Below are 17,444 nucleotides of genomic sequence, written 5' to 3' on the forward strand. Positions count from 1 at the left end.
TTTGCTTCTTTCAGACTGCTGATTATTTAAATATTTATCTTGAAATTTGTGTGTGTGTGTGTGTGTGTGTGTGTGTATATATATATATATATGTATTGTAACTTTCATTGCAGACTTTATCCATGCATGAAATTTATTTGTTTTGCTACTACACACCTTATAGGGCTTGAAGCTGAACTCACATGTTGGTATATGTATCAATCTTGATAGGTTGAGTCACAGAGAATGTTTCACCCTAGATAATATCAAGTAGAAATTTTAACTGGAAAGATTATAATACATGCACAATTTATTATTGATTTTTCAAGTGAAGCAAAGTATTGAAGTAGAATCGACTGCAAAAGATAAATTGTTATGGCATGTTTAGCTGTAAATTTTTCTCACGGAATCTTCCATATTTTTTTAAAGTTGGAAACATTGTTATCTTTTCTCATAGGTTATTACTGCCCAGCTGGACAAAACAGGAGTAACCCATTTGCCTGCCAGCCTGGCTATAAGTGCCCAGAAGGCAGTTATGAGATGGTTAAGTGTGAGGCAGGCACATACCAAGACGAATCTGCAAACCCCGCTTGTAAACCTTGTGGAGCAGGTAAAATGACCATAAATCACATTATGAGCATAAAATCATTTTAGATTTAGCAAGACATTTCATCAAGTCCAGTGACCATAATAGCACACTAATTATCTTAGTGGATGCTTATCACTTTCATCACTTTTGCATTCATGTATCTCCATCTGTCTGTACATCCACACATCTATCCACACCCAAAATTAAGGTCAGTGTTAAAATTGTTAAAGTTTTTTTTACTTTTTAGCTAAATTAAAACTGGGCTCGTCTTAATGAGGATCTTTTTTATGCTTGCTTTGCACTTCTGTTGACACAGACTTATTCCCTGCTTTAAGGTCAATTGCAGGTGGACACAGACTTATTAAATTGCAGGTGGACACAGACTTATTCCCTGCTTTAAGGTCAATTGCAGGTGGACACAGACTTATTCCCTGCTTTAAGGTCAATTGCAGGTGGACACAGACTTATTCCCTGCTTTAAGGTCAATTGCAGGTGGACACAGACTTATTCCCTACTTTAAGGTCAATTGCGGGTAGAGACAGACTTATTCCCTGCTTTAAGGTCAATTGCAGGTGGAGACAGACTTATTCCCTGCTTTAAGGTCAATTGCAGGTGGAGACAGACTTATTCCCTGCTTTAAGGTCAATTGCAGGTGGACACAGACTTATTCCCTGCTTGAAGGTCAATTGCAGGTGGACACAGACTTATTCCCTGCTTTAAGGTCAATAGCAAGTGGACACAGACTTATTCCCTGCTTTAAGGTCAATTGCAGGTGGACACAGACGTATTCCCTGCTTGAAGGTCAATTGCAGGTGGAGACAGACTTATTCCCTGCTTTAAGGTCAATTGCAGGTGGACACAGACTTATTCCCTGCTTTAAGGTCAATTGCAGGTGGACACAGACTTATTCCCTGCTTTAAGGTCAATTGCAGGTGGACACAAACTTATTAAATTGCAGGTGGACACAGACTTATTCCCTGCTTTAAGGTCAATTGCAGGTGGACACAGACTTATTCCCTGCTTTAAGGTCAATTGCAGGTGGAGACAGACTTATTCCCTGCTTTAAGGTCAATTGCAGGTGGACACAGACTTATTCCCTGCTTTAAGGTCAATTGCAGGTGGACACAGACTTATTCCCTGCTTTAAGGTCAATTGCAGGTGGACACAGACTTATTCCCTGCTTTAAGGTCAATTGCAGGTGGACACAGACTTATTCCCTACTTTAAGGTCAATTGCAGGTGGACACAGACTTATTCCCTGCTTTAAGGTCAATTTCAGGTGGACACAGACTTATTCCCTATTATAAGGTCAATTGCTTGTGGACACAGACTTAATCCCTACTTTAAGGTTAATTGCAGGTGGACACAGACTTATTCCCTACTTTAAGGTTAATTGCAGGTGGACACAGATTTATTATTCTCTGCTTTAAGGTTGCTTGCAGGTGGGCACAGATTTATTATTCTCTGCTTTAAGGTTAATTGCAGATGGCATAGATTTATTCCCTGCTTTAAGATTAATTGTAGGTGGGCATAGATGTATTCCTTGCTTTAAGATTAATTGTAGGTGGGCATAGATGTATTCCTTGCTTTACAGTTAATTGCAGCTGAAATGCAATAGCATTTAACTTTTTTAAATGGTGATATTTTAAAATAGCAAAGAGACCAAGCAATAAAAAGTCACTAAAATAAAGTGGGCCAGTGTGCATTTTCTTGTACTCCATTAAGTTGAGGGTTATTATATAGAAAAGTGGGGGATAAAATCACCTGTCATCAATTGTCCTTAAAATAATTGTCAAATGAATATTTAAGAATTCACAAATTTGTAGAAGTGGAAAATTATATACTCCTTCTTTCAAATACACAAATGAAAATGTATGTTGGTGAGTGACTCTTTTCAGTATGACATTTATTAAGGTCATATTGGTTTCCAGAATAACATGTCTGTAAGGTTGAACTTTTCATTGACTTTTTTCTTTCATTGGCCTCTGTTATTTTGGTTATAAAAGTTGTATAAAGCATTTTTTCTTTCATAACAGCCAGAAGTTGTGTAATTTGCATTTAATCATTCCCAAAGTTGATAGCTCAACTTGGGTGACAAGGAACATCATATCATCCATGTCATAATGTAATGATCATATCAGATTTGAGCTGTGCAGAAAGCATTGACTTAATAAAAGTGGACATTTTTAGCATTTATAATGGATACAATCTTGTCCTCAAAAACCTTTATAGTTTTCTCCAGGTCTTTAGTTTCTCTGCCTCATGAAGATCTGATCTGTCAGAAGGGTATTTTACAGGTTGCTAGAAAATATAAAATTGACAAATCCCCAAACTCTACATGTCTGACACCAGTTGTCAGTCATTTGTTCATTTGAAATTACAATTGGCAGCCAAGCAGTGTTGTACAGGATAGCATGTGATCCACTGTGTAATAAGCTCATCATTATACAAAAGTTTTCAAGCAAAAATATATTTAATAAAATGATAAACTTTAAAAGAAAACACTTTAAGTTTGATAGAAAATGATTTGTTACTGAGTTGATGTGTTATCTTGGGTCTCTTGAGTCACCAATTCAGGTAGAATGATGGAAATTCAAATTAAATTTACAGATCTTTTATTGATTAACCGGGGAATAATCATAAAATGTGCAATTTCCTACTGAGTACATTGGAAGAATTTCATCTTGCAAAGTATGCGAAACATAATGCATTCATAAAAGTTCAAAAGCACTGAAACATTATACATGTAATTGTTTTAACTAATTAAAGAAGACTGATATTTGTTTGAAGATCAAAGTTAGCAAATTAACTTGCTGTACATGGCTGCCATTTTTGAACCAAAAGACCACAGGTACTTTGTCCTTATATATAATAGCAACATTAGATATTAATTTGCCCAAAAATTACTATTTATTTTCTTTATGCATGAGGTAACTGTCCAGGTCTTCTGTGTAAATATCTCATCATTGTTTACATCTTTTTGTGTACATCTTCTTCCTTTGTCCTTTTTGCCTTGTTCTCCTCCTTAGTATTTTGCTGTGATATTGTGAATTCTAACATTCAGGCTCATGATGATGTGAAAAATAATATTTCTAAATTTTTTGAATGATAATGACCAATGCTAATTATTATTATTATTATTATTATTATTATTATTATTATTATTATTATTATTGATATTATTATTATTATTATTATTATTATTATTTAGGATACTACTGTGACCCAACAAATGCTCCCATCAGTAACTATACAATCTACCCATGCCCTGTTGGACATTACTGCCCCAATGCTACAAAGTGGAGTACCCAGTATGGCTGCCCAGCTGGGACATACAATAATTACACACAACGTGAGAGTATTGACCAATGTACACGATGTGATCCTGGCAAATACTGTGCATCTGTTGGACAAAGTGCAGTAACAGGTAAAATGTGCTGTCATTACACACCCACACCCACACACACCCACACACACACACACACACATTATGTTTTCTTTAGTTTTTGAGTTATCTGGAGTTAAAAATGCATAACAGAAATTTCAGTTACATCACTAGTTCTGTCTATTTTAATAGCAAATAATTTTTATTTTATGAAAAGGAAAATAAGCTATTTATTTATTTTCATTATTATATGCTGATGTCATTACTGTATATTACCATTTCATGTTACAGGTAGCTGCCAAGCAAGATATTGGTGCATAAATGGATCCTCTACAGCGACACCAACTGATGGTACCACAGGCTCCCTTTGCCCAGAAGGTCACTACTGTATGATGGGCACATCTGTGCCAACATCTTGCCCAGTGGGCAGATGGTCTAACAGCACTGGGCTAGGCAGTTCTGATGAGTGCAGACTATGCACAGGAGGTTACTACTGTGCTTCAACTGGTCTCAGAGAACCAACAGGACAATGCACAGCAGGATACTATTGTGATTCTGGTGCAAACACCCCAACCCCTAATGATGGTATCACAGGTAACACATGCACAGTTGGTCATTATTGCCCTACAGGAACAGATGTGCCAAAGCCCTGTCCTGATGGAACTTATATGACGGACACTGGTGCCTCAGAATGCTGGAAATGCACACCCGGACACTATTGTATCACTGGGCTTACCCCTGATCCTTGCCCACCAGGATTTTATTGCCCAGAGGGCACTGGCATTGTATTCCAGGCATGTCCTCCAGGTACCTTTAGTATAGCAACAGGGTTGTGGCACGTTGACAATTGTACACAGTGCCCAGGTGGATACTACTGTTCTTCACCCAATGCCACTGTGGTCAGTGGACCATGTGATGCTGGATATTACTGCACCTTAGGATCAGACTCTAAAATGCCTGATGTGAATAGCACTGGAGATTCAGGACCATGCCCAACAGGACACTATTGCCCTCAGCAAACAGTCACACCCATGGAGTGCCCACTGGGTACATATAGCAACACAACCAAGCGGACTTCAAGCAGCGACTGCTATAAATGCCCCAGTGGAAAATACTGTGGAGAGACAGGGCTATCTAGACCAAGTGGAGATTGCTGGGCAGGCTTCTATTGCATTCTTGGAGCTATTTACCCTAACAATCCCAGTACAGACTCAACCAGTGGACCTTGTCCTGCAGGACATTATTGCCCCAATGGAACCTCATATCCCCTGGGATGTCCAGCTGGAAAATACAACCCAACCACTGGACAGTCGGAGTGCAAATCTTGCCCAGCTGGTTACTATTGCCCTGAAAATTCGACCACATACATTGGAAATTATTGTCCAGTAGGCCATTATTGCCCAGTTGGAACTGGTAGCATGAATCAATATCCATGTGACAAAGGCTTCTTCAACAACTACACAGGAAAGCAGAGTGAGGCAGACTGTATCCCATGCTCTCCAGGTAAATACTGTGCCACGCCAGGTCTCTCAGGTCCCACAGGAGACTGTGCAGCAGGATGGTACTGTATCAGAGGAGCCTGGTCCAACAAGCCAACTGATATTGGAAACTACTCTGCCCCAAGTTGTTTCTGTGATGCCAACCAGACAGGAGGGCAGTGTCAAATGGGAGAGTACTGCCCAACAGGATCCAGTGAACCACAGCCCTGCACACCAGGTAAGTTTGGGGCCACTGTGAAGGGTCTTTCATGAATACAAAATTATTATTATGGTTACTGTAGATATACCTTTGGAACCAAGTATTCATAGAAATCATTTCATTATTTAAATATGAACTTTTTAAATGTGTAACTGTAATGTGAACCAATAAAAAATTTGTCAAAATTTAAGCTTGCCAAAGTACAGTAGAACAGATACAAAGTTTAGCTCAGATTTAGCATTTATACTGAAAGAGAGCATCGTACTTTGTACTAAATCTGCCTCAGTGGTCATCACTGTAAGGAATCTCTGCCTTAAACATCAACATTCTCCATGTCCCTGTAAAATAATTGTAAAAGAAAAGAACTTGTATAATGCAGCCACATTTAAGATGCCACTTTTTTTGCTTTCATTTGTTGCTTAATGCAGGTTGGACTGAGCTTATGTTTCTGGGTTGTTTTTCTTACAGATCTTTTGTAATGAATGAATTTCACTTGACCTTGGGATCAAGTTCTTCACTAATTTGTGACACAATACTCCTATAATCTTTACATCTACTGATTATTTTCCTCTTGAAGGGTACTACTGTGGATCTGTTGGACTTGCCAATGTTTCTGGAACATGCAATGCTGGCTACTACTGTACACTAGGTGCCACCCGCCCAGACCCACAGAATGATGCTACTGGAGGTATTTGCCCACAGGGCAACTACTGTGAAAAGGGAACAGATGACCCAGTTAAATGCCCACCTGGCTACTTCAGCAATGCTACTGGCAACACAGACTTCACTGGCTGCAAGCTGTGTACTGCAGGTAGGTGGAATAAACACAATGTTTAAAATTAAACTAGATATTCCTTTGGTTACAGAAACACTGGCGTTTGCCTGATTGCCCATGGCAAGTGAAAGTAAGGTCAGGACAAGAGAAAGATAAAACACAGATGATATAATCAAGTACATTTATATTCCATAACATTTTGCCCTTATCCTCTATTATAAGACTTTGCTGAGATATTTCATTCTTTATTCACAGTGAATACATAACGTAAATAAAGTCCATGCTGTTATAAGTTGACTGTCTTCAGGGAGACTCACATAAAGATGGTGTCTTAACTGGGACATAAAGATGATACCTTAAGACATAAAGTAGATGTCCTGAGTGAGACATAAAGACAAAACCTTATGCAAGACATAAACATGATGTCCTAAGTGAAACGTAGTGATTATGCCCAAAGTGAGACAGACAGATGTGCCCAAAGGGAGACATAAAGATGGTGTCCTAAATGAAAATAAACATGATATCCTAAGTGAGAGAAATAGATGATGCCTAAAATGAGACATAATGATGGTGTTGTAAGTGCAACATAAGGATGATGTCATAAGCGCAACATAAAGATCATGCCTTAAATGGGACATTAAGATAATGTCCTAATGAGACATAAAGTTGAAGTCTTGAGTGAGACATAAAGATAATGTCCTGAGACATAAAGATGTTGTCCCAAGTGAGACATAAATGTCTTAAGCAAGACATAAAAATGATGTCCTGAATGAGACATAAAGATGATATCCTGAATGAGACAAAAAGAAAATTTCCTGAATGAGACAAGGATAGTGCCCTAAATGAGACATAAAGATGGTGTTTTGAATGGGACAAAAAGATGGTGTCCTAAATGAGACATAAAGATGGTATCCTGAATGAGACATAGAGATGATGTCCTGAATAAAACATAAAGATGGTACCCTAAATGGGACAAAAATGTCCTCAGCAAGACATAAAGATATCCAGAATGAGACATAAAGATGGTGTCCTGAATGAGACATGAAGATGATGTCCTGAATGAAAGATAGTTGTTGAAAAAGGAAATTTTGTTGTGTTACTTTAAAAAAGATCAAACCGTTTCTTCTGAAGAAAACACTAAAATGTTTTACACATCTATTCAGAAGAGCTGTCCTGTCATTCAGATCTTGCATACAAGACACATTTAGCATTTCTTGTTGAAATATTGTGTTTAGCAAAATGTGACTCAAAATTAAATGCCTGATCCACAAGAAAAATGTAAATCCCTCCATAAGTTCTACCAAAAAGAATCTGTAAATATTTTTGTTGTATATGGAAAAGAGTGTGTACTTTTGAAAAATAGCAAACATCTGGATGCTTATCATTGTTGATATCAAGATAGCATAATTTTTAACTACATTGTGAATGAAGACAAAGGATAATTGGTATCGTTAGTGATAGTGTAATAAATTTCTTATGGAACAAGTAATTAAAGTATTAATTGATTCAAGGAATATTATATTATACAGTACTGATTGACTCATAGATGCATTTCTTTGTAAACCTGCTGATATTTTCATGGTCTTTACTTAAAATCTTCATATGAAACAAAAACCACATCATTGTGCAAAAGAATTTATGTTGAATAACTACACTCTTTAGCTTTAGGTTTTTGCTTTAGAAGTATGTGGTTTTGATAAAAGAAGTTCAATTACCTCCCAAGTATGCAGGCAAAGAGTGTGGAGTTTTGACAAAAGAAGTTCCATTACTTACCATATGTATGCAGCAAAGTCTGGAGTTTTGACAATGGAAGTTTCATTAATTGCCATGTATGCAGGCAACATGTGTAGAGTTTTGACAAAATGAGTTCCATTACTTCCCATGTGTGCAGGTGTAGAGTATTGACAAAATAAATTCCATTACTTCGCATTTTTGCAGGTGTAGAGTTTTGACAAAATGAGTTCCATTACTTCCCATGTGTGCAGGTGTAGAGTTTTGACAAAACAAATTTCATTACTTCCCATGTATGCAGGTGTATAGTTTTGACACAAAAAGTTCTGTTCTTTCACTGTTGCAGGCTAAGATTATATATGTATAAGTGTTATGAAGATATGCTGTATTTGAATTGTAATTATTATATTTAATCCATTTGCAGGGTATTTCTGTGACAGTTCTGGCCTAACATTGCCCACTGGGCCATGTAGTGCAGGCTACTATTGCCCAGAAGGCCAGAATATTAGTGCTCCAGTTGTATACAGATGCACACTAGGACACTATTGTCAAGCAGGTAGTCCAGGCCAGGTGGCCTGTCCATCAGGAACATACCAGAATGAGTATACACAGGTATATCAACATTTATAATAAGGGAAAAAACTTGTTATCATGATCAAAGACATAGACAGAATGATCATGATCATGATAGTCTTTTTGTTTGGCTCTCCTCATTCTGTCTGTATCTAACCCCTATTTTTTAAAATAGAAAATGAGATATATTAGTCTATTGATCCATCCTTCTTTTTCTGTCTTACCATCCATCTGTCCTTCATCTATCTAAGCCAGTTTGGTTTCTGAAAAATATCTCCCATTATTTATGTATCTTTTGCCTTCTTACCTTTTCATCCCCCTAATGACTTCCCACCTGAACATAAAATGTTGCCATTTGACTTTAAATAGTGATTATACTGTAAATTCATTTCATCCATATTTGGTATGCAGGTTGATCCCTAAGTTTGATTGTCAGGATTCTACATGATCATTTGATGGAGTTATAGCCCCTAATTTGCATCAGACACCAAGTTTCATTTTTGCTTATTAACAATATTAATTATTGTTGAATTTAAACCAGATTTTGTTGTCAGCTTGATAGCAGTGAGTTCTTGGCAGAGTTTGATTGTCATTGTTGTACATCATCGCTTAGCAAAGATATAGGCCTGAGAGCTTGATCCACCCACTTTCATTCTCACACAGTAACTCCTCTTTTATGATGGAGTTTCAACCAGATTTGGTAGATGGCTTGATGTTGATGAGACCTTTGCTTAGTTTGATTGGTAGCAATCTGTCTTTGTTTAGTGGCATTATAGCTCCATTTGTTAACCCTATTTACTTTCATTGCTCAAAAAGAATTCTCTAAGTTATTATTGAATTTCTTGCGTCATTGGTATTCAGCCTTGATATTGATGAGGCAGTCAGCTGAGTTCTCTTGTTAGCATTGTGTCATCATTTAGCAGAGTTACGGCCCCTGACTGTCAGACCCACACACTTTATTTCTTGCAACTTGATGTCAAATACATTTATCCTGCAGTTTGTTATTAGTAAGACCTTTGCTGAGGTTTATTGTTATTGTTGGCAGGTTAGATTTTTAGCATGCTAATTCATCATTTAACAGAGTTAAAGCCCCTAATTGTCAGACTCTCCCACTTTAAATATTCTCCCTAATTCTTGTTAAATTTCAACCAGATTGGTATACAGCTATTTTCTTGAAACACTGGTACAACAGTTAGAATGACATCATTTTTGGATATTTTAATATAGATGCGCAAAATGACTTGGTAACATCCATTCTCCCTCACTAATATCTCTAACAGATCATGGGAAAACATTTAATTTCATAATTAATTGTTAATCAGATGTCATGTTAACAACATTTCTATTCCATTATACAGATCACCATTTTGTCTAGTCAGGGGTACCAGTGTGAACCAGTCACATATTTCTTGAGATATGCCAGCCATTTTCAAAATGTTTTTCCACTAAATGCCAGACCAACAGCTTTAGCCCAACATTTTTGATTCCTACACATGTATTGTTTTACCAGTAATGACTTCTTTTAGATATACTCATTGTCAATGCTATTATTATTACCTACAAAACTATTATTATCTATTTCCTGCTAAATGTGGCATACATCAGTTCCTGGCCTATTACAATGACATTGACACTGACAACTTTTTTTAAGTATTAAAGACCACAGGTCCATATACTGTTCATTTTATTTAGTATTTAGGGCCACATTCCATATACAGTTCATGGTATATAGTATTTAAGACCACCAGTCCATATACATTTCATGTTATACTAATATTTAAGGCTGCCAGTCCATATACATTTCATGTTATACTAATTTTTAAGACCACCAGTCCATATATATTTCATGTTATACTAATATTTAAGGCCACCAGTCCATATACATTTCATGTTATACTAGTATTTAAAGCCACCAGTCCATATACATTTCATGATATACTAATATTTAAGGCCACCTGTCCATATACATTTCATGTTAAACTTGTATTTAAGGCCGCCAGTCCATATACATTTCATGTTATACTAATATTTAAGGCCACCAGTCCATATACATTTCATGTTATACTGATATTTAAGGCTACCAGTCCATATACATTTCATGTTAAACTAGTATTTAAGGACATCAGTCCATATACATTTCATGTTATACTAATATTTAAGGCCACCAGTCCATATACATTTCATGTTATACTAATATTTAAGGACACCAATCCATATACATTTCATGTTATACTAATATTTAAGGACACCAATCCATATACAGTTCATGTTATACTAATATTTAAGGACACCAATCCATATACATTTCATGTTATACTAATATTTAAGGACACCAATCCATATACATTTCATGTTATGCTAATATTTAAGACCACCAATCCATATACATTTCATGTTATACTAATATTTGAGGACACCAGTCCATATACATTTCATGTTATACTAATATTTAAGGACACCAATCCATATACAGTTCATTTTATACTAATATTTAAGGACACCAATCCATATACATTTCATGTTATACTAATATTTAAGGACACCAATCCATATACAGTTCATGTTATACTAATATTTAAGGACACCAATCCATATACATTTCATGTTATACTAATATTTAAGGACACCAATCCATATACAGTTCATTTTATACTAATATTTAAGGACACCAATCCATATACATTTCATGTTATACTAATATTTAAGACCACCAATCCATATACATGTTATACTAATATTTAAGGACACCAATCATATACAGTTCATTTTATAAATTATATAACATAAGAGTGTCTCATTAAGCATCATCATATTCAATGCTATAGAACATACTGATGCTCTGAAATGTTCTTATATCGAAATAAATAACATATATGACATTATTATTATGGACATTATATTTAGAATTGTTAGATTGGTCATGTTTCTAGGACTTGTTTTCTCATCTAAAAAGCATGACAAAGAAATTAAGATAAATATCAAATAACATTGGCCTATCTGCAGAAGTGGATACAAATTTAATTCTTGGCTTTTAAAGGTTGTAGGTTTTACAACATTACCAATATGCTTTCTTCATTGTACACTGAAAAACATTTTAGTCTGAAAACACAATGATAATGATCATGTGGCAGTATCAAATTTTATTGATTATAAAGTAGGTACCTTATATATTTACTTATAAGTCAAACAGCATAGACCCTGATCTGCCATAATGCACTGACAAATAAGGACTTATGTTGTCTGTTCTACTGATTACTCCTAATAAACTGTATAGACCTGAATCTCTTGACATATTGTGTGGAAGTGGATCTGGATTTGTGCAGTTCACAGTTGGACTCAACTTATAAGTAAATATGCATAAATATGCTCAGCAAATTCCTTTTGTTAATGGTTCATGTTTCATTTGCTAGTCTTAGGATAAAATATTATTAGACACACTACGTGTTTATTGTTTATATCTCACACCAGACACACTCAATGATGAAATTAGGTTTTGCCTAGGAACATTCAAAAGGGCTACCTCTGCAGAACAGCAAAGAGGTGAGGGATGGCAGGAACAGAAGAGTTGCAAATTCTGATTCATTTTTGACAGCTACTTATTTTAGTTGTGTTTGCAACATTATTTGTTCTCTCTTCAATGCTTTTTTAAAATGCAGCTGGAATTTTGCTGCCCAGCACAATTTGGCACCCTAGACATGGACCTAGTTGGTCTGTGCGGAAATATCTCACATGATGCCCCATGCATTTATTGTATATATTTGGCACTAGCACACCATGTGTTTATGGTGTACATCTGACTCTCACTATGTGTTTATTGTGTACCTCTGTGTTTACTTTATACCTCCCATTCTAGACACACCATGTGTTTATTGTGTAGCTGTCTCTAGACTCACCATGTGTTTATTGTGTACATCTGACTCTAGACACATTGTTTATTTTGTACTTCTGGATCTAGACACACCATGTGTTTATTTTGTACCTCTGACTGAAGACACATGTGTATATCTGACTTTAGACACAACGTGGATTTAATGTGTACCCCCATACTCTAGACACATCAGGTGTTTATTTTGTACATCTGACACTAGACACACCACATGTTTATTTTGTACATCCAACTCTAGAAACACTACATTTATTTTGTACATCTGACACCAGATACACCATGTGTTTATTGTGTACATCTAACACTAATTCTTTGAATATTTCAGGCAACATGCAAGGAGTGCCCAGAAGGTTACTATTGTGATAGCACCATTCAGAATAACACTGGAGTACAGAATCCAACAGCTTGTATCACTGGATACTTTTGCCCTAATGGCACCAAGTTTGCCCATGAGTATCCTTGCCCATCAGGCACATACAGTAACCAGACCTCTCTTAAGAAGGCCTCAGAGTGCACCCCATGTCCTCCTGGAAAATACTGTCAGACAACTGGATTGAGTACTCCTAGTGGTGACTGTCAGGGCGGATACTACTGTATAGCAGGTGCTCTAACAGCCACACCAACAGATGGCACCACAGGAAACATTTGCCCAGCTGGATCCTATTGTCCATCTGGTAGTAGTGTCATCCAGCCCTGTCCACCTGGCACATACAACCCATCAACAGGTACGAATTTCATCCACTGCCATGTCTTGTAACTAGCTTTGCTTGCTGTGGTCATTTCACAGAACAAATGTTTAAAATGTTTTTTGATGCCTGTATCATGATGGTAATAATGAGGAATATGAACGAAAATAGAAAAAATTTACACCAGTTAATATTTCATTTTGCTTTCTTGTGGAAGATGCGTTAGCCACGTTAAAATGGAGTGAATAGTCAGGGTCATGATTATTGTTTTGTCCACACTAAGACACCACACCAAACTGGCTTTAAAGTGAGCCAGGACTTTCATAGCTAAGTGTACTCTAAGACATTGACCTTTTTAGGTGTGGTTTTCGATTCTGTTTCAATTGTAAGACATAAGATTAGTTCGTATGATGCAGTGGCTTGTCAGTGATTCCAAGTAGTAGTACAGTTTTTCAGCCAATACATTTCTCTTGCTTAGTAATGCCTTATATGGTAAGCACTGCTTGTTTAGTAAGATGTCATTAGTGATTTAAGACCATCTATTGGTGTGGTTATTGATTATATCATGTAAATATAGGAAATATACACCAAAATACAAATTCAGGCTATTTGCTGGTGTCTAGCGCAGGTAGTGATATGAAATGGGATGGTCCAGTGTCAGGTATGTGATATCTTGCATCTGTTGTACATCATCCAATTGTTATTTTCATTTTTGTAAATACAACTAGACCAATTTCAGTCAAAATCATTTATAGAATTCTGGCACTCAGGCCTTCCACAGTAATGATTAGTGCCATGGTTTTCATGACTAAATATATCATTAAACTAAATTTGACACCGTTTAAATATTTTTACCCAAAACCACTAAGAATAATTTGACAGAATTTTAGAAGAGAGCATCCAGGTATAAAGACCTTTTAATATGTTACTAAGAATGGTGACTGGTTATCAAACATGGCTGCTGAATAGAAAAACCTTTAAAGACAAACCATTAAAGTTTGTACAGTTAATATAGATCTGCAAATAAATATGGCCACTGCTAGTCGCATTTTTAACCTTTAAATGACTTCTCAATCTGCCTAACATTATTTTATTCAATTCTGGTTAAGACAGGAAATAAAATTCTTAATCAGTAGTACCAATATTCTGTTGAGGCCCCAGGTGGCCAAGTGGCAATAGTACCATTTTTCTGTTGAGGCCCCAAATGGCCAAGTGGCAATAGTACCAATTTTCTGTTGAGGCCCTAGGTGGCCAAGTGGTCACATGCCTTTGCAGATCACTGCCACCATCTCACCTCTGTCACTTGGGGATTCAAAACTTGGCTCAAGCAGCATGTGTATGTGAGAAAACTAAGCATGACTCAGTAGTTATTTCCGGGGTTTTCTTCAGTTCTTCCTCCATAAATATGCTGGCCACCATGTAAACCTATCATGTACTGAAAAATGATACTAAACCCCACAAAACCAAATCAGTTTGTTGCCAACAATGGTTGCCATTACAAACAATGGATATACCATTTAATCGCATTTTTCTTAAAAACTACTGAACGGAATTCAATTAAATTTGACAAAAAGTCTGCTGACAAGAAGCTCTTTCAAGTTCGCTAGAATGATGTCAGTCTGCCACTATTTATAAGAAAAACAAAAACAGTAAAAAAGGAATTCATTATGAAAAACTGGTCACAGATCATGATTTAATTTGACAAAAGTGTCCTTGCAGGAAGCCCTTCTAATTCTGCATAAATGATGCTGTTCTTCTATTCAATATGGACACTGCTGCTAAATGAACCTTAATCTTCTTAAAAAATAAACAAAAGTAATTGACCAGATTTAACAAAAATCCTCCTGGTATAAGGTCTTTCAAGTCGGATGTAATAATGCCAGTCCATATTCCAGTATCATTCCTGATCAGGTATTTAGCGTTGTTGTAGATGTCCAAAGTGAGTGTTCTCAGCCTCACTTAAACCTCTTGTTTCATTATGACCCAACAATCAGGGTTATATGAATTTTCAGCTATCAAAACTCGGGCAGATTGGACAGTGAGTCTGATTTTTCAGCTGACTATTTCCTCACCAGGCCATGAGACCATGTGATTTTATGGTATGGCCCTGTCTCCATAGCTACTGTATGTCCATCAACATTTGCCTATTACCATTCTGGAGGGCATGTTTTTGATCTGATTTGATCAAACTTGGAATGTAGGTTCATATCACCAATATCCCTGCTGCCAATTAATGAGGTGATCTTGCTTATTGGCTGAGCTTGTAACCACTCTGAAGACCATATTTGTGATTTGATTTGTCAAACTTGATATATATGTTTATATCATCAAGGTTATGAGGAAGTTTGATAATGAGTGAGATATGTCCATATGAATGAGGTGACCTTGCATCTGATTGGCTGAGTTTCTAACTAATCTGGAAGCCATATTTGATATTTAGTTCTGACAAAATTTGTACCACATGGGCTTATATCATCAAATTCAATAATGAGTAAGATACATATATATTAATGTATTGATTTTCAATCTGATTAGCTGAGTTTGTTATCACATAGAAGCTATATTTCTACAACAATTTTGATCAAACTTAAATTGAGGACCTACATCATCAGACTTGTGGATGAGTTCAGTAATGAGTGAGTCTGTATTTTTTATTCAGTTTGGAGTGAATTTAGTAAATACATATCACAATGTCCAATGAAATTTTGTTTTGAGCAAGATCTGTGGATATTAATGCAAGTTAGCTTAGTTAGAAATAGTTCTCAAATCATTTACAAGCTTATCAATTATTCTGTCATTATAATATATGTCTTCTCTTGCTAAAAGAAGGCAAGAGAATAAACCCCTGATACTAATTATTGAGAATCCCAGACTTTAGGTTGCACAGAGATCATTCCTTTGCAGGAAGTTAACAGACTAGATACAAAAATAGACTTAAAAAAACAATATTCAATAGAATAATTTATTTTTTAAAAATAGCAGAATAATAAGGAACAAATTGACTAATCTGTAGATTACCATAAATTATGTGCTGTGTTATAATTAAGAATTTCTTATTCGGTTCTAGGCATTTCCTTGCAAGTAATTCTATATCTTCCATAACACAGCATCTCACGTAAAACATTTTTTACTCTTAAACCCCAATACAGACTTGTTTTAAAAAAACAATTTTCAGTCATCTTATCAACAGCCAGAGAGAGAGAGAGATAGGGGAGATAGAGACAGGGGGAGAGAGAGAGACAGGGAGAGAGAGAGAGCTTGAGACCTTCCTAATGTAACTTGTTCACAAAAAACAGTCTTGCTTAATACTCATGGAAAACTTGTGGCAGTTTATACATTTGATTATGTTAGAGGTGATTCAAATGTATGTTGGTCAGAGATAATCAACCACTCTTGCACAGATCAGATTTGCAGGAAAACTAATTAGGCTAAAGTACATGAAGTGGAACAACCCAATTCATTTAAGTTAACCAAGAGATATTACATTAGATAGAATAGTGTGGAAGTGTGGTTAAATTTTTTGAAGGCAAAATGTCAAAACACATCAAACCAGTATCAGGACCATGCACAAATGTAGAGCTTAATCCCAGAAGTAAATTACAGGTGTGGCCATTTCATATTTGAAAGTCTGTCAAAGAAATGCAGATTCATAAATTTTTGTTGTTGTTGTTGTTGTAGGGTTTAATGCCATTTTTCAGCACACGATAGGCTATACATGGCGGCCAGTATTAATGGTGGAGGAAGAACCCGGGAAAACCCTGGAAAGAACCACCGACCCACGAGAAGCTACTGGCAAGCTTTCTCACATACCCACATTAGCCGAATCCGAGACTCGAACCCTCGCAGACAGAGGTGAGATGGCAGTGATCCGTAACGGTGAGTGCTTTAGACCACTTGGCCACTCGGGGCCCCCCAGATTCATAAAGATCACTTCTATACTGAGAAAAATTTCCAAGGTCTTAGCACAGATTTAAACAACAACCTTCATACCTACCCCTAGAACATGTAGCAATATATTTTTTATGTGTGGCTGTGATTATGTATGTTTACATATGTGTGTTTGTTTTTAATGATATTTAAAAATTCTAAGGGACAGGCCATTTAATTTTCAGAGAGTGGGAAGCAAGATTTTATTTAAATGTT

The 17,444-nt window shown here is 36.2% G+C and overlaps 1 protein-coding gene across 1 annotated transcript in view; it reads left to right on the forward strand.

The window, feature by feature from the left end:
* LOC149802037 (uncharacterized) overlaps window positions 1-17,444 on the forward strand; it is a 316,208-nt gene that overhangs the window by 149,200 nt on the left and 149,564 nt on the right. The window contains exons 32-37 of the mRNA XM_089956881.1: window positions 437-589; window positions 3,779-3,994; window positions 4,244-5,668; window positions 6,228-6,461; window positions 8,581-8,768; window positions 12,941-13,340. Of these exons, the coding sequence (XP_089813007.1) occupies window positions 437-589; window positions 3,779-3,994; window positions 4,244-5,668; window positions 6,228-6,461; window positions 8,581-8,768; window positions 12,941-13,340 (2,616 nt within the window). The remainder of the gene's footprint in view (window positions 1-436; window positions 590-3,778; window positions 3,995-4,243; window positions 5,669-6,227; window positions 6,462-8,580; window positions 8,769-12,940; window positions 13,341-17,444) is intronic.

Source organism: Sinohyriopsis cumingii, chromosome 4 (genome assembly GCF_028554795.1).
Source record: "Sinohyriopsis cumingii isolate HCF-2022 chromosome 4, ASM2855479v2, whole genome shotgun sequence".
Classification (NCBI taxonomy): Eukaryota; Metazoa; Mollusca; class Bivalvia; order Unionida; family Unionidae; genus Sinohyriopsis; species Sinohyriopsis cumingii.